The 18,551-nt window shown below is 40.4% G+C and overlaps 1 protein-coding gene across 9 annotated transcripts in view; it reads left to right on the top strand.

Annotated features, from left to right (window-relative positions):
* The window catches only part of RCOR3 (REST corepressor 3), a 35,195-nt gene that overhangs the window by 9,980 nt on the left and 6,664 nt on the right, over positions 1-18,551 (top strand). For 8 of the 9 annotated variants that reach the window (XM_073338964.1, XM_073338973.1, XM_073338966.1 and 5 more), the window contains 6 exons: positions 1,680-1,841; positions 2,243-2,367; positions 3,382-3,460; positions 11,461-11,679; positions 13,143-13,220; positions 13,918-13,975. In XM_073338964.1, the coding sequence (XP_073195065.1) occupies positions 1,680-1,841; positions 2,243-2,367; positions 3,382-3,460; positions 11,461-11,679; positions 13,143-13,220; positions 13,918-13,975 (721 nt within the window). The remainder of the gene's footprint in view (positions 1-1,679; positions 1,842-2,242; positions 2,368-3,381; positions 3,461-11,460; positions 11,680-13,142; positions 13,221-13,917; positions 13,976-18,551) is intronic. The other variant, XM_073338970.1, reaches the window with a different exon arrangement.

Below are 18,551 nucleotides of genomic sequence, written 5' to 3'. Positions count from 1 at the left end.
TTTTGGTACACTGAGCATGTCATGTAATTGTGTGTTTATGTAACTTTAAAAAAAAAAACCTATTTCTTAGGCAAGCAATTTTGGGTATGGACTTGTGCATTTTGGAAGTAAGAATTTTAAATATTTTTAAATGCTAACATTGATTTAATGCTCTCCATGTTGCTGTTGCAAAGGCATTTCAACTAGTGGGGTGATACAAAAATAATTCAACTGGCATGTTTCAAAGCAAGAAAAACACTATCAAAGTTTCAAAACTTGCAGTGTTTGGAGGTTGTAGTTAAAGCTGTGTTTTGGTTTTACTATTTAACCACTATCCCATAAAAAACAGTATAGGTAAACATTGCTAGTTCACGCTAATGACTAAGATCTGTAGCAAGCTTGTATTTTAAAGATTACCAAGTGAATGAATATAGTAAAAGGGTAACCGAAAACAAAAGTTTAGTTATTGTACCAGTAAAAGATCCTCTTGTATAACCTTGTTTTGGGGAAGAAGAGTAGGGCAAATAATAATGAAATCTTAGTAATGAGAACTCATTGCAATACTTGGCTGTTTAAGTCTGTATTGTTGGAAGGAGAGGCAGACAATGTTGTGGTGTCTACAACGTGTACAGAAAAAAAATTAGCTTGTATTGTTTTTCCCAGTGCTCTTTAGGAAAAAGATACAGTGCTCATTAGTAAGTCTGCATACACAAACTGCTGGTAGTTTGTGCTTAGAGTGGAAAAATGTTGTCGGGGAAAAGCTGGTAGATCCATTAAATCAAGGCACTGAGACTTGATGATGAGCTGTTATTTATCATATATGTTCTGTATGAAACTAATATAGTCAGTTCTGTTTGAGTATTCCCCAAGTCATGAACAAGACTTGGTGCAAAATCTATGAAGGTTTCTTTTTTTTTTTTTTTTTTTTGGGGGGGGGGGGGGGATGGAGGGGAAGTCTCCAGTTGTTCTAGAGTCTTTATCAGAAATACAGAGAGATTACTCACTATTTACACCCAGTATAGAGATTTATTTAAAATTGTCTGTTTTATGGTATATCATACACAGCCATGGACAATGGAAATGCCTGACACAAGCCAGACAGCTTTTTTTATTTGAGAGCTGGGGGATCGTTAAAAGGACATTCAGGATGTATTCAGAGTTTCAGAATTGTATTTTATTTACTCACAAGCAGCCTTTTAAAATTGCAAATTCCTTGTCTCCCTAATGAATATTTTTACTGCATGTGCACATGCAGCAGGTGAGGGTAGAGGGCTGGGTGGGTTTCTGGTCACTGAACAGCAGCAATCTTTTTGTTTGAATGGGCTGGGAGTTGGGCCCGGGAAGATCTGTAAAGAACTACGTAGTCTATATTTGTTTGTAGAGGGAGAAAGTAGGTCAGATTTTGAGCCTACCACTATTTTATGCTAACTAATTCAGAGGTGATACTGCCACACTGACCTCGAATTGACTGACTGGTCCAGGTATTGCAGCATGGATGGAATGCAAAAGTGCCCACTGATCAAAGTAACTGTGGCGAGAACCTTATAAGCTGTATTACATATTCATAATAGAAGAGAAGCTTAAGTGTGAATTTCTTTTGATAGTAGTCACATTTAACATAGGTTTTTTTAATGTAATGTTCTAAAGTGTGCTTTGTTACAAGTCAGCTAAAATCAAAAATGGATTATTTCTTTTCAAAGGCACTTGGCATGTTGTTCTGGCATAAACATAACATTGAGAAATCCCTTGCGGATCTCCCTAATTTCACTCCTTTCCCTGATGAATGGACAGTTGAAGATAAAGTCCTATTTGAACAAGCTTTTAGTTTCCATGGGAAGAGCTTTCACAGGATCCAACAAATGGTAAGGTAATATTTCTGATAACTATTATTTAATATAAATATTTTTAATCTGAAGGCTCCTATCAGAATAAAGCCCCATTATGCTAAGTACCATATAAACATTCAAAGATAGGGTTCCTACTCTAAATAACTTAGTCTAAGAAACTTAAATTCAGTTTTTGCTTCTGTATTATTCAGCCTTTTATAGCTGTAAAACTCTCTGTTTACAAGAGTGGCATGAGATTTTTTTGGTTAAAGCATGAAATAGTTTTTTAAAGTGGAAAAACATAAGTGTTTTCTTCTTTCTCTAGATGCATGGAAAATTAAGAAAGCATTCATATAAGGGTTATTGTAAGATAATTATGCTTCAGTTACTAGTTTACATAGTTTGCATTTTTTTAATATTTGAACTAATTCTTCTAGCTTCCAGACAAGACTATTGCAAGCCTTGTAAAATATTACTATTCGTGGAAAAAAACTCGCTCTAGGACAAGCTTGATGGATCGACAGGCTCGAAAACTAGCCAATAGAAATAATCAAGGTGACAGGTGGGTTGAATACTTTTAAAAAGCTAATTGCCCGAGAGTGAAGTTCTTTGTTTAGATACAGATGTGGCAGCATTTTTTTGACAATATGCTTCAACTCTAACCTGGAGGGGCCGTTTCTAATGGTGAGAGTACTACTAGTTTAGTCGTATGCCCTTTCAACAGAAAAACTGTATTTTACTTCTGCTCTAGGAAGTAAACAGCTCTGTGGCAAATGCCGTAGCTGCACAGCAGACTGGTTACTAAGTTGTCCTGTGAAACAAATCCTATGAAACAAGACTTAGAAATCTTGGTTGGGGGTGGGATCAGGAGGGAAGGAAAAGGTAACTAAACAACTACAAATTGCTGAAATGTCCAGTAATATTGTTTTATTGGCATTCTGCAGTTTACTGTACTTTACTGTGTTTTTAAACCTTTAAATAGCCTTCAAGTTAAAAATTTTAACATGCAATTACTATTCTCCATTTTTATGGTAAATACTGTTTTTAGGTCTATTTAGTTTTTTATAGAGGCAAAGGTCCTAACTACGTATAATAAGGAGGCAAGCCTTTTAAATAAATTCAAAATAATTAGTGACTTTCACTTAAGGACTACAAAATCAAATCCATTTGCTTTCAGTCTAGTTAGACTTTCCAGTTATTACAGACACACTGAACTTCCTGAGGAGTGTGTTTTACTTTTCATGTCACCAGAAGTGCTATTGCCTGAACATCATAAATTTGAATCCAAGTCTTCCTGCTTCTTTTTTTCCCAAGAGAAACATAATTTTTTCCAACTGTTGCTTTAATTATGGCAACATACACAAGCTTAACAAAAGAAAAATGCTTCCAGGGTGTACTACATCTTAAAAAGAAATTCCAAAATAACCATAACTCGGGTCTGTTTGTGTGTCTTGTAACAGTATGACTAACATTATTTAGAATGTATGTTAACTGTATAATTGTAGATAGCGTCGGCAAAAATAGTGGAATAACAGGCTAATAGAACCAAGTTTACTCATCTGTTGTCTATCCTCAGTGATGATGATGTGGAAGAAGCACATCCAATGGATGGAAACGATAGTGATTATGATCCAAAAAAAGAAACCAAAAAGGAGGTAACACTCTAATTACAAATGAATGTTAGTAATTTTTCCATGATGCCTTCTGTAAAGAGTATAACTTGCAACATGGTGAAATCCTCATATGCTTAAAATATAGAAGATTTTGATGCTTTTTGAATGAAGCTAACCTTTACTATTTAATTTGCTGAGACAATTTCATTCTTGTATGTAACACCCCTCTCTTTGGGGATAGAGAGAAGTAAGGAAATTGCTGATCAGTCAGTGAGAAGAAATTTCAAAGAGTAGCTCAAGACTAATCAATAAGAGACATTTGTTTGGCTGTTCTGTCAAATACTCTTTCCAGTTTCTAACTGATGCTGAGTAATTGGATATCAAGTACTTTCTTTGTGCATTAAAATACAAAGTGGTGTTTCTCAAAGTATGGCATGTCCTCTTCATTCAAAGTAATGAGGCCATAGATATCTTTAATTTGTCTGAATACTTCTTTCTAGTAGAAATTATGGTGGATATGACCTTACTTTGTCCTTTTTAAGAGGGAAGGAAATTCTTTGGTATCTGTAAAAGTATCTTTAATCTTTTAAAAACTTTAAGTCAGAAGTGTGGTGTCCCTTTACCTTCTGTTCTTGCAAATAAGACTCTAAAGGTTATTAAAACTGAAAAACTATGGGAAAAACTATTCATGTTTACAGAACTTTGTATGTAGTAAGTTTCCTTAGTTACCTTAGCACATTTTGGGTCTTCCATACCACAGGAGAGAGAAAACATTTCTACATATTAGAAAATGTGCTGGTTTTAAAAAAAAAAAAGATATTTTGAGCGTGGGGGAGAAAAACACAAATTAGCAAGGGTCCTTTCAAAGACTGTAAAGGAATAGCACTGCTAATAAACTTTGTATCTCTGACAAAAGAAAGCTGGAACATAGAATGGTCAAGAGGATAGGGTATTGGACTGGGAGTCCAAAGATACTGATCTTAGTCTCAGTTTTGCCACTGTCTTGTGTGTCCTTCAACGTTTCTTGGAATTGGTATGGCACAAATCCAGTGGAGAGAGTCTTTCTGCCTCTTGTTCCTCCCTTCCTAATGGGGGAAAGCTCTAAGGTCCTTTCTTTTGGATTCAGCAACCCAAAAAGAGGACAAGCTACTTTTAAAGAATTGCCCAATTTGCTTTCATGATTTACTGTATTTGAACCATTAAATATGGTACAGAATAAAATTAAAGAGTTAAAAAATAACTAACAAGTTTGTAGGGACTGGCCAGGTAGACTAATAAGTTTTAGACCTAAATCAAGATTTATTTTGTGGTCTGATGTTTCTAGTTCTTACATATCTTGACTTTCTAAGCAAAATTAAGCCAAGTAGTGTAATCCTATATTTTTCTAAAACAAAAATCATAATTTTTAGTAGTCTACAGGTAAGGTATGGCTGATGCTTCAAAAATGAAAAGTAGAGACATCAAACGATGTATAGATCCTTTTTAAAAAAACTCTGGCTTTGATCTATTCTAGAGCATATATCTAGTACAAAATTTCCATGAGCCCACTAAGGCAGAATGAAACATCCTGTTGTGGAGAGAGGAAGGTACACAACATCGCAAAATAGGGCTTGTCTTCACTACCGGGGTAAATCGACCTAAATTACGCTACTCCAGCTACATGAATAACATAGCTAGAGTTGTCGTAGCCTACGTCAGCTTACCGCTGTGTCTTCGCTGCGCTGCGTTGACGGGAGATGCTCTCCCATCGACTTACCTTACTCTTCTTGGAGAGCTGGAGTACCAGGGTCAACTGGAGAGCACGCTGCCGTTAATTTAGTGGATCTTCACTAGACCCTCTAAATCAAGCGTCGATCTCCCCGGTAATGAAGACAAGCCCATAGAAACTTCAGGGGGAAATGTATATTAGAGTTATAGGGGAACGGAGGAAGAGAAGGAACAAATACGGTATGCAGATGGCAATATGGGATGGCAGAAAACAGAAAGTGAACAGTGAGAGTCCTATAAATGATGAAGTAGGTAAGTTGATTTGAGAAAGGTTGAGTTGTTTCTTTTTCCCCCCAGAACCTGTGGAGCAATTCAGGAATTAATTTAATAATCTGTAACTAAGATCATAGAGAAGTATAAGTATATATTAAACACAAAGTTAAAAGCATAGTCATTATGTTGCAGAGTCAAGCACTCAAAAGTTAGGAGGTACTGCCAGGAAGAAACCTTAATTTTTACACTTCAATGACTGCCTGACTCTGCAACTTTAACACTGGGTTCTTTTAACTTCTTTTTTGCATATAATTATAGTTGGCTGATGGCATGGCTGATGCTTTCATAGACTTTCAGGCCAGAAGGGACCATCATGATCGTCTAGTCACCTCCTGTACATTGCAGGTCACAGAACCTCACCTGCCCACTCCTGTAATAGACGCATAACCACTGGCTAAGTTACTGAAGTCTTTAAATCATGATTTGAGGGACGTCAAGTTACAGAGAATCCACCATTTACACCAGTTTAAATGTGCAAGTGGCCCATGGTGCAGATGAAGGCAAAAAAAACCCAGGGTCTTTGCTTTAGGCTTTTGGAAAATTTTCAGCCAAAATGGTTCAGCTGTTTTAGAAAATGAGGCGAGGGAGTAATACATTGTGGGGGTTTTTTAACGTGGGCAGAGCAAACTTAAAAAAAAAAAAAAAAGCTTTAGGCCCAGATTTTTAAGGGTATTTAGGTGTTGCTATGCTCAGTGTGATGAGATTTAGACTCCTATGTGTCTAACTCCCTTTTGCAAATGAGATTTAGGCTCTTAAATCAGACTAGCAATGCTGAGCACCGCAACACCAAAATACCTACATGCTCCTATGCAGCTGATGGTTTTTGTTGCCCCTGTGAGATTCTATGCACATTTGGCAAAGTTATAAGCCTTTGAAAACTGAAAAGTTAAACTGAGTACTTATACAGAAGCTCAGAGACTTACTTGCTAGAACTAACAGCCAAAGAGTGTATCCTTAGCGTGCCTGAGCCCCTCTCTCTTAGCTTCTAGTGCTGAGCAGATTGCACCATGCCCACTGAGTGACTGAGCGCGCTTTAGCCCAGGGTCGTGGGCGCTCAGAGGCACTTTCCCTGCAGTGGCTGCTTCTGGGCACTGGAAATGAGAACAGGGAAAAATTCTCTTTTCTATGCGCTCAGTGACACACATGCACGCGGTGGCACTCGGGCAGCAAGGAGAAGGAATCCATCTGACTTCAATGCAAAGGGGAATAAAATAGCACAAGGGGAGGCAGAGGAATAGATTGGGGCAAGGAGTCCAATGAGACTAAGACTTGAGGGTGGGATGGGAAACATGACTGGAAGTTGGAGGGGGAAGTCTGGGACTGACTGCTTAGCTAAGCATGAAAACTGGGAGCTGGTGGGAGGGCGGGTACTGAGATCTAACACGGAACTGGTGTGTGGAGGGAGAATTGGAACTGCCTGGACAAAGAGACTTGGACAAGGAGCCAGGGATGCAGGGAACTAAAATTAGCTAGGATCCTGGAGAGGGAAACTGGGACTGGGAGCCAATGTGGGAGGAGACAGATTGGTCAAGGATCCCAGAAGGTGCTGGCAATGGGACTCGGACGAGAAGCATGAGAAACGGAAACTGGGGCCAGGTAGACGAGGAGAATGGGACTGGGACAAGGAGCCAGGGATGGGTCAAGAGAATGGACTAGAACAGGGGTAGGTTACTGGGCAGAAGAGGTCAGGCTTTGGGGGAAAGGGGCAGAAGTCTGTGCCTTCTAGAACATTTCCTCCCCCAAAACGGAACCTGAGTTTCTTGAATTTTACCAATTCTCTGATGTCAGCAAATATCTGACAGTGGGTCTCATTCCCTTCCAGTGTTTGCTCACGTACAGGTACTCCTGGGGGCATTCTGTGCCAAAAAATTAAAAATTCTGCACACAATATTTTAAAATTCTGCAAATTTTATTTGTCCAAATAACACTACATAATCATGCCAGTTTCAATTATTTTTAGGGCTGTCGATTAATCACACTTAATTCACGCGATTAACTCAAAAAATTGATTGCAACTAAAAAGATTAATCGCAGTTTTAATTGCACTGTTAAACAGTAGAACACCAATTGAAATTTATTAAATATTTTTGGATGTTTTCTACATTTTCAAATATATCTTTGTTACAACACAGTTTACAAAGTAGACTGCTCACTTTATATTTTTTATTACAAATATTTGCACCCTAACAATGGCAAACAAAAGAAAGTGTTTTTCAGTTCACCTCATACAAGTATGGTAGTGCAATCTCTTTATTGTGAAAGTGCATCTTACAAATATAGATTATTTTTTGTTACATAACTGCACTAAAAGCAAAACAGTGTAATACTTTAGAGCCTACAAGTCCACTCAGTCCTACTTCTTGTTCAGCCATTCGCTAAGACAAACAAGTTTGTTTACATTTTACGGGAGATAATGCTGCCCGCTTCTTGTTTACAAGGTCACCTGAAAGTGAGAACAGGCGTTCACATGGCACTTTTGAACCCGTCATTGCAAGGCCTTTACGTGCCAGATAGGCTAAACATTCGTAGGCCCCTTCATGCTTCGGCCACCATTCCAGAATACATGCTTCCATGCTGATGATGCTCATTAAAAAAATCATGCATTAATTAAATTTGTGACACAATTTGTCTCCCCAAAGGAATTCAATGTCCCCTGCTCTGTTTTACCTGCATTCTGCCATATATTTCATGTTACAGTAGTCTCAGATGATGACATAGCACATGTTGTTCATTTTAAGAACACTTTCACTGCAGATTTGACAAAACACAAAGAAGGTACCAATATGAGATTTCTAAAGATAGCTACATCATTTGAGTCAAAGTTTAAGAATCTGAAGTGCCTTCCAAAATCTGAGAGGGACGAGGCGCTGAGCATGCTTTCAGAAGTCTTAAAAGAGCAACACTCCGACGTGGGAACTACAGAACCCGAACCAACAAAAAAGAGAAGATTAACCTTCTGCTGGTTAATTTGACTCAAATGATGAAAATGAACATACAGCAGTCTGCTCTGCTCTGGATTATTATCGAGCAGAACCCGTCATCAGCCTGGACACGTCCTCTGGAATGGTGTTTGAAGCATGAAGGGACATATGAATCTTCAGTGCATCTGGCACGTAAATATCTTGCGATGCCGGCTACAATAGTGTCATGTGAACGCCTGTTCTCACTTTCAGGTGATACAGTAAACAAGAAGTGGGCAGCATTATCTCCTGAAAATGTAAACAAACTTTTGTCCGAGTGATTGGCTGAGCAAGAAGTAAGCCTGAGTGGACTTGTAGACTCTAAAGTTTTACAATGTTTTATTTTTGAATGCAGTTATTTTTGTACATAATTATACATATTTAAGTTCAGCTTTCATGATAGAGATTGCATTACTGTACTTGTATTAGGTGAATTGAAATACTATTTCTTTTGTATTTTACAGTGCAAATATTTGTAATCAAAAATAAATATAAAGTAAGCACTGTACACTTTGTATTCTGTGTTGCAATTGAAATCAATATATTAGAAAATGTAGAAAACATCCAAAACTATTTAAACAAATGGTATCCTATTGTTTAACAGCGCGATTAATCGTGTGATAAATTGCGATTAATTTTCTTGCACAATTAATCGCGATTAATGTTTTTAATTGCTTAACAGCCCTAATTAGTTTGGTAATTTATTTCAAAATACCTGTCAGCAAGTATATCTGTAACAATACAGACACACACACATAAATTCCCCCCAGGAGTAGAGAGTTAAAGAAACCCCTATGACAACCCAGTTCCTGTTTCTCTGCCCGCTTCCCCTCTCTTCCCCTGCTCCCCCCCACCCCCAAGCCCAGCCGGGGTGGCCAGACACCCACAGCCCAGCCACAGGGCCCCCCAGCCCAGATTTCCCTCCCTCAGCCCAGCCACGGCACCCCCAGCCCCGACACCCACCTCCCTCCCTCCAAGCGCAGGGATCCAGAGGGAGAAACCATGTGATGCTTAGTCCTAGGCTTGCATGGCATTTCCTGTGCTCCACCCTCTCCTTCCCTCAGGGCATGCTGGGAACTGCAGCTGCCAGGAACCCTCTAGCTCCCTCCCCCTGCCCCCAGCAGTGTCTTCTATGTGGGAGCCAGCAGTACTGCAGCCCATTTCTGTGGGGGAAAGGAAATTCTGTGCACACGTGCACACACAACGTTAATTTCTGCAAAATTCTACTTTGTGCAGAATGCCCCCAGGAGGAATACAGGAGGACAGCCTATCACTACGGTCAGTTACTCAGTTAGCTTAGGTGGCAGAGGTCTCTGTGATGGATCAGAAGGTTCTACCCCGCTGATGAACCATGGGGTATCAGTTTGATAATGGGATTTTTTGGTTGTTTGTTTTATATTTTCAGTTTCTTCAAAAGAACATTATTAAACTTGCAAAAGCCAAGCACTCACAAGTGAGGAAATGCCAGAATTAGGATTGCTCATGCAACCCTAATTCAGCCCTCTTGTTCATATGCATTGTTAGACTTCAGTTACATGATCACATACTGTTTTTTCACCAGGAACTCTGCCTCATTCCATCAGTGTGCCAGATGCACCTGCTTTGGAAATGAATCGGAATTGTGTAGTAAAGAAGGCTGTTGTCTGTAGGACCCCTGCTTCATTTGTTGTGGAAACTGAAAAGTGTATAGTGCATGAGTTAGGGGGTTGCAGGAATAGAAAGGATAGTTTCATTATTAGGACAGTTGAATGCTGCCCTGGAGATTTGGATTCTATCCCTGCCTCTGCCCCACAGATCCTGTGTGATGATGAGCAAATCCATTAAACCAAACTTTTCAGAGATGCTCCCTAATTATGTGTTCCTCATTTTCTGACTTGAGGCCCTAGACCCTGATTTGCAGATGTGCACTGACTGCATTATGAAGTCAATGGGAGCTGTATTAAAATATTTCAAGTGCTATAAAATGCAAAATATGGCAAAAAATCAGGTCCTAAGCATCTCATATTGGCACCTGAAATTAATGGATTTTTTTGGACTTTATGCCCCATCTGTAAAATGGGGATAATACCTCATCTCTCAGGAATTTTGTGAAGATAAATTAATGTTTGTGAAGATCTTGAATACTATATATATCCAAGACTTAATTAAACTGTATATATGAGTACTTCAGAAAAGCTATAAGGAAATTACTTTAATTACTTTAAGGAAATATACTTTAATTGTATTTTGTGTAAGAGTTGAATAGTATGCTGTAAATAAGGTCTAGAGCCACACACTGAACAATGGGGACAAAATCCTGTGGACTGAATGAAGCCGAGGTCCTGCAGGAAAATCAGTATGTGATCATGTTATTAAAGGCTGTGTAATAATGCATACATAAAAAGGGTGGAGGTGGGGGAATTAGGGTTGCACAGGCAACCTTAATTCTGGCATTTGGTAGGGCTGTCCAGAAAACAGTTCCATTTCATGAAATAATTAAATGTTTCAAAATGTGTTCCTTCTGCATTAGAATGCATTCAGAGTAATCTGGGATGGAACAGCCTTTTCTCAATTCGGAGCAGAGGACTTGAACCTGGACCCTAACCACCAGGCTGAAGAGTGTCTCTCTCTTTGTTTCTCTCATATTTTGAGTGGAGTCCATTCTGGACTGAGAGATCTTCCTGTGAAACATTTTAGTTTTAACAAGACAATATTTTTGATGATTTTTTTTTTTTAACCAGCTCTAGTGCTTCACTTTGCAACCTTAATTTTTTTTAATGTAGAATATATTGACACTAAGGAGCTTAGATTTATGTAAAGCATATTTTATAACCTGTAACTTTTATTTAAAGCGTTAGAGGTTAGGAATATGTTAAAGGTTGACGACTGACCTAGCCAACAACTGACTTGGGAGCATAACTCTAATTTAAGGCTTTAATGCCCCTTTTGGGTAGCTGTAGAAATGGCCTAGTTTTCTTTTTCGTGTAAGCTGTTTGTAAAACATGCTTGCATGGTATTCAAAAGCTGTGTACTTTAATCCACCTACCTCTTCTAACTTTTAAGGGCAATAATGAACAACCTGTTCAGACCAGTAAAATAGGGCTGGGTAGAAGAGAGTATCAGAGCTTACAGCATCGCCATCACTCGCAGCGTTCTAAATGTCGTCCACCTAAGGGCATGTATCTGACCCAGGAAGATGTGGTAGCAGTTTCCTGTAGCCCCAATGCAGCCAACACAATTCTTAGACAGCTGGACATGGAGTTAATCTCATTGAAGCGCCAGGTACTTTGGGTCATCTGTCTTGTTTTGTTTTGCTGTGAATTCCTGAGACTGTGTGTATTTTTCTAATCAAGTGGTTCTCAACCTATTTACCATTGTGGGCTGCATACGCAGCTCTCTGTGTTATGTGGGCCACATCCACACTAATCTATACACACACTATCAGTCTGGCCCTGAGGATGTCACATGGGCCACAGCTATGTGCTGAATGGGCCACAGGTTGAGAACCATTGTCCTAATCCCTCTCTTTATGGGGTTTCTGAAATCATGGGTCTTTTGCTTCAACACAAGTGTCTTGTTAAATTGATTGTTCCTAGACTTGTTAATTCTACACTGATAACAGGTTGGAAGTTAGAAAATAGCCTCTCCTGTTTTAATGCTACCCTTGCCCACTATTGAGGATATAATTTTGTGGGACTACCTCTTTCTAAAAACACATGTACATTTAATTCTTGTAAAGGGGTAATCCTCCCAACAGCTTCTTAATTTCTATGTTGAAGGGAAATAGAATTTTTTGTATTTTAACATCTTATCTGATTTTAAACTGAATAAAATCTAATAGGGGTGGAAGTGATCTGTTTATTTATCATGTATTATAACTTTTTTAATGTGTGTATAGGATGGGGGAAACATTGGAAAAATCATGGATCCAGATGTATTTCTGTTTAAAATGCTGGAAGTGTGCAGCTCTTTCTTTGCCTAGACTGAGTGCAACAGAGTTTTTCTCTATACTCAATGCCTTCCCACGCATTCAAGCCTTTGCATGCTGTCAAACCAGCCTTGCAAATCCATTTTCTCATATATGCGTTCATCTGTGCATTGCGTCAGCACATTTTAATTTGTTAATAGTAATGTGCAAGTGTGAGTTAAAGTACACCTTTGTAAACAAAAATTAATCTCTAATTTAAATGTGTCAAAATAAATCCAAAATGAACTATATCAGGAAATCATAACCTGAAGCCAGCAAAACCAGTAAAAAGAAGTCTGCAACAAGAAAGTAACAAGAAATATCTCATCACTTTTTAGAGTTCTGTTGGGGAAGGAGAGAACCTAGCCTTCTGAGAAACAATTTACGTATAGAATTTCTCTCACTCAGTAAAAATGTAAGAGTGGCAAATGAAAAGATGTTTATAGTATCCTGAAATATTCCTTATTCTATACAGGTGTGGAATTTTTTGAAAATTAGCTTTTATCTTCCTCCTGGTTTGTCATAATCCTGGTGGACTGATTTTTAACCAGCCCTTTCAAAGAACCCTGTCTGAGTCATGTCTCTCTCATTCACTCTCCAGGGTAAAATATGATTTGTCTGTGAAGCAGCAGTTAAAAGTAGAGAAGCATTAAACCATAATGTTTACTTCTGTAATTTAAGAGGCATACTTGTGGGAATCCTAGTGGAGATGTTTGTACAAAGTGATCAACTTTGTTTGTGGAGCTGATAAACTTTTTTTTTTTTTTTTTAAACCAAGGTTCAAAATGCTAAGCAAGTAAACAGTGCACTGAAACAAAAAATGGAAGGTGGGATTGAAGAATTCAAACCTCCTGAGGTAAATTAATATAATGTGCTAGAATGTGTGGCATTGCACTTGGATTGGTGGGAAGATACATTATTGTATAGTTTGAGTCGTTTGCTGCTGCACAGTGTGTGTGTTTCAGCAACAGTTTAACTGGAACACTGAAATTCAGAGGGAACCAAAATAGTTACCATTGCATGGAGGAAGTTGGCAAAATATGCCTTTCCTCAATCTTTTAAATGGGAGGTGAGAGGGTAGAGGGACAACAGAGGCAGCAAGGTTAGCATGATTATACATAAAGCTAGGGAGCTGGATCATGTGCCATTACAAACCAGCTTTTCTGGTGAAACTGTCGGCTAATTAGTTGCTACTTTCACCAACATGTCACAAGCATTGGGGTGGGGTTTTTTTTTGTTTGTTTTTTTTCAATTACTGAAGCTACTCTTTTAATGGTGAGTGTATTGCTTGAAAAATGCAAAATAATTTAGAAATTATGTTCTAATAATGCAATTTAATTTTAAACAGTAAACTAGCTAAATGTTTTTACCTTCATGAAAATGATTATTACTCTGTGACAACTGAGTCTTTGATTGCACCTTACTGCAAACAGGGAAAACTATCAAAGAAATTCAGGCATTAAAATATGTGCTTTTATGACTTTCAGATATTTTACAATGGGTTTGGAATGTGCTTTAATAACCCTAGTGTGCAATTTCTCTAATTTTAATAGTTGAATCAGAAAATCAATGCCCGTTGGACTACAGAAGAGCAGCTTCTTGCAGTACAAGGTATGTCACAGAAAAGTAGTAATGACCGATAACTATTAAAAATCTTAAGTGACCTGCAGATTTCTTAAAAATTGGGCCTGTGCCCTTTTTCTGCTTTATGTATAAAGAACACCTGAGAAGATGCTTTGTTTTCCCTTTTTATTTTTATTTTTTAAAGGTAGCTGGGGAGTGAGGTTGCTCATTCCCCCCCCCCCCCTTAGAAATGTTGGGAATGTAGAGTCTCTGGCTTTGTTGGAAGACTAATGGAACGCATATGATGTTGTTGTTGTAAACTCTTCCTTTAATTGGAGGGGTGTGAGTGGTATATGCTAAACATTGAGTAGATTCAGAGTTTAGTCATTGAAATTAAATGGGTGTTAATTTTTTTTTTAAGCCTACTGGTGTTCTAAGCAGTCTGACTAAAAATCCTTTCTCTTAATATATAAATTACACATCACAAGACACTAATTCTTCTTCCTGGTCTTCTAGCCTAAACAGACGTGAAATAAAGTAGGAAACAAGTAGGGAAAAAATATATTTCAGGCTGCCTTTATACATCCAAAAAGAAGCAAAAAGGCAGAAGCCCAATTTCTTTCGTTTGCAGGTCACCTTTAACTAGGCATGAAGAGACAAGACACAGTCTTCCCATCCAACATCCTGCTGTGAAAGTTTGAGGCTGGAGACAGATGCTGTACTAACACATTTTCTTAGTGGCTAGCAGTGCACTTTACCAACAGGATATTGGGTACAGTTAACATGCAGTAATCTCTTACCTAAGCATGAAAACTCTCAGATTATTGTCTTGTTAAACCATTGCACTGCACAGTCCAGAAAAAGCATTCAGATGGAAATATAAACATAAAAATGAAACTCAGTGTATTAACTTCAAAGTGTGATAAGTTGCATCTCTTGTATTTTCTGATACTATACATCAGCTCAATATTACTTCAGTGAAGTAATCGAGCTAGTTCTCTACGTCAGTGGTTCTCAAACTTTTTTTTTTTTTTCACGGACCACTTGAAAATTGCTGAGGGTCTCAGCAGACCACTTAATGATCTTTCCAAATGTTGTTTGTACCATTGGCTAACTACTGTAAAGCATTTTGGATAAAAGTTCTATATTAAAAAAACCCTTAATTGTTTTTTTGTTCTACAAATAAAAGCATGCAATTCATATTTCAATATCAGTAGTTTTACCTTTCTAATGCGATGGATGTGCCCTCTCTCCCCTGCTGTGGCAGTTCCTGGGCTGGGAAGGATGGGGATCTCCCCGGCTGCGGCAGCCACCGAGCTGGGGCTGGGAAGGAGGACGGTCTCTCCCTCTCTTCCCCACCGCGGCAGTCCCCGAACTGGGGCTGGGAAGGAAGGGGGGTGTCTCCCCAGCAGCCGCAGCCCTGGAGCTGGGGAAAGTCACCTCTTTCTCTGTCCCTGCATGTCCCAATTTCCCCCCCACCCCCTCTTCTTACCCCACTGCCCCTTCCCACGTACCCCGTATTCCCCCCAGGGCCACCACCTTACCTTACATTTGCATCTTCTCCAGGGTCCAGGCACCTAATTAGTGGAGCCACGCCTGCACGGCTCCATTAATTAGGTGGGTGGCCCATCATTTTTTCCTGTGCGGCCACCCAGGCGCGCACCTTAGAGGGAACTATCCACAGACCACCTGAATGGAAGTGGTCTGCGGACCACAGTTTGAGAACCTCTGCTGTACATTGTTTACCTGCTTTAAAATAATGCTTAGACTAATTAGTATAACTTGCCCCATGTTCTGTTAGACTATCATAATATATAAGTTACTGACCATTCAGTATTCGACAACTTTTAGTATGCTGACTCTGCTTCGAAAGTTAGGGTTCTTTCAAAAGTTGAATGGTCTTTACTGGTTGCGTATAAAAGAAATAAACTGTTTTCGTGCTTGCTTTCTACTGCCGAATTGGTTATTTTGAATAAGTCCTCGTATTTTTTGGTGAACATGGTTTTGAAATGGCTAAGGAAAAACATAGCTTTGTTCATGCTCAGTCATTTTTCATACCATGTGGTCTGCAAAAACTTAAATCAAACTACTGTTTGCAAGTACAGAACCCATTACATTTGATGGAGCATGATGGGGGCATGACACTAACTTGAAGAATTGTATTGTCGTGACACTAACTTTCTGAAATCAAGTTGCTGCAAGTACATAAAGTACGAGAACTATTCCATGCTTAGGAAATATGACCCAAATAAGATCACTGCAAACTATCTTTCTGAATGTTTCACTCTGTATACTGCAATGGCCCTCAAACTGTGGGGCACGCCCCCTTAGGCGCCAAGGAACGTTCGCCGGGGGGGCATGTGGCAGGGCCCAGGCCAGCTCTCATGGGGGACTGGGAGGGAGCACCACCCAGCCCTCTACCCCCAGCTCCGCCGTCAGCCCAAGCTCTGCTGCTGAGCCAACTGTACAGTAATGGAGGGGGAATGTGGACAGATTTCATTACTGGTCGGGGGGACATGATGGGAAAAGATAAGGCATCACTGGCATATTGGCTCTGGGACTAAAGGTGGAATTCTGTGCAAGAGCAGAATTCATGTCCCCTACAGATTTTACTCTTTCCCTGCAGAATAATTGATTAACAGGCCGTCTGGTTTGGGCATCGGGAGCAGCCAGGGAAGATGTAAATCACCACCTCAGGGGTTGGGACTGGGTGTGCGTACAAGACTCTGTCCCTCTCATTTGCTATCACGATGTGCCTGGAGCCAGAAAGGGGCAGGCCTGGCAACACCTGGCCAATAGCTTCTACCATGCGCCAAACTCCAGCTGCTAGTCCTGTGGGGGAACAAGACTTATTCTTCCCCTGCATCAGCTGCTCCTGGCGCTGGATCCAACCCAGCCCTGCTCCCTGCCCCCATTGCTCCCCAGATGCGGGAGAAGAGGTCACTGTACAGCGAGCTGCTCCCCCATCCACCCAACCCCCATGCATCTAGACCAGTGGTTCCCCTGGGAGTTCACGAAATGTTACAGGGGCTTCTTAGGGAATTTTTTCCCCCAATGGTGGACAGAGCTGTCCATAGGGACCCCGGGCAGTGCGGGGCCATCAGCCCTTGGGGACTTCCAAGAGCTAAGCAGATCAAAGCAAGCATATCTATCACACTGAGGCGATTTAAACTTCAAGACTCCTTATACGAAATAGAAAGGGAGGTGGATATTTTTTGCTGTTTTTAAAATTAAATAGGCTGCTTGTGGTGTTCTTAAATTATCATGAAGAACAAGTTTAAGCTTTGTTTGTTTGCCTGGACTGCTCAAGACCTGAATGCTTGTGTAGGAGGAACTCTTTGGCTTCTTAAATACCTGAGTTGGCTTCATGCTGTTTCACATCTGATACTCCTTGATGAAACATAGGAGCCAGAGGTGCCAGTACGGAGGGGCAATGAGGGTCATATGCTGCCCCCGTGTCGGCACGACCACCCTCCGCGGGTCCCTTCCCTTTTTTCCCGGCTGCCCCTGTGGGCCCCCCCCCTTCCGGAGGTGCCCCTGTACCCCTTTTTTCTACTGGCACCTCTGATAGGAGCCTTGTCTTGTAACAGGCTTAATCAAAACTGATACAAGCTACAAAAGTGAGATCTTGGAAGAGTGTTGCTGTTTTCATAATGTAATAAAAATACTGTAATGATAACTAATAATAAATAGTGTGTAATAATCATGTCTTAAAAACACATTTTATATTTCCAAGATCACTGCTTTTATAATTTATGCTGAGGTAAGGGAGAAAATCCCTGGAAATAATCATTTTTAAGGTGGGGTTCACAAGACTTGACATTTTAGTGAAAGGGGTTCGCGGGTTGTTGAAGTTTGGGAACCACTGATCTAGACCCTTCACCCACCCTGCCAAGCCCCATCCCACTGAGCTGCACACGGACTCCCAGACCCCCTGAACTCAGATTCCCCTGCTGAGTCGCATTCCCCCTGCACCTTGACTTTCCAACGAGCCCCTGTGCATCCAGATTCCCCCCACACCCAGACCTCCCACCAAACTGCCCACACCCAAATTGCCCCACACAGAGCCCACTCACCCCACACCTGGATCCCTCCACGCTTGGATCCTGCTGGGCTGAGCCTGCTTGCCCCACACCTGGATCAGGTGGCAGGGCTGGGCTTGCATGCGAGACTCTGTCCCTCTCACTTGCTGCTGGCATGAAAGGGCAGGGTTCCAGAGTGTTTCTGGGTCAGGCATTGCCCTTGCACTGTGTCAGGATCAGGTGCAGCCTCACTGCCGACTCCATATCCCAGAGGGGGCGGGGGCCTGCAGAGTGATCCCCCACCTCTGTGCAGCCAGTGGCCTGTGCTTCCCGCTGCCATGCTGGAGCCTCCACTCCCATTGCCCTTCTAATCTATTGTCTGCAACAATTTCAGTTCTAGTCCAATGACTGTACAGTGATATGCTGAGTACTACTTAGCCATGCCATGCACTAAGGCCCCAAACTGGCAAAGCATTAGTTTTAATGAGGATACTCAGGTGCTGAACTCTTAAGTTCTGTGCCAGATCATGGCTTAACTTCACTCCTAAGGATGTGCTGCCTTTTAGGGTATGTCTACACAGCAAAGAAAAGCACACAGCTGG

Source organism: Lepidochelys kempii, chromosome 3 (assembly GCF_965140265.1).
Source record: "Lepidochelys kempii isolate rLepKem1 chromosome 3, rLepKem1.hap2, whole genome shotgun sequence".
Lineage (NCBI taxonomy): Eukaryota > Metazoa > Chordata > Testudines > Cheloniidae > Lepidochelys > Lepidochelys kempii.
The sequence above is the reverse complement of the archived record's forward strand: the minus strand, read 5'-3'. Positions and strand labels throughout refer to the sequence as shown.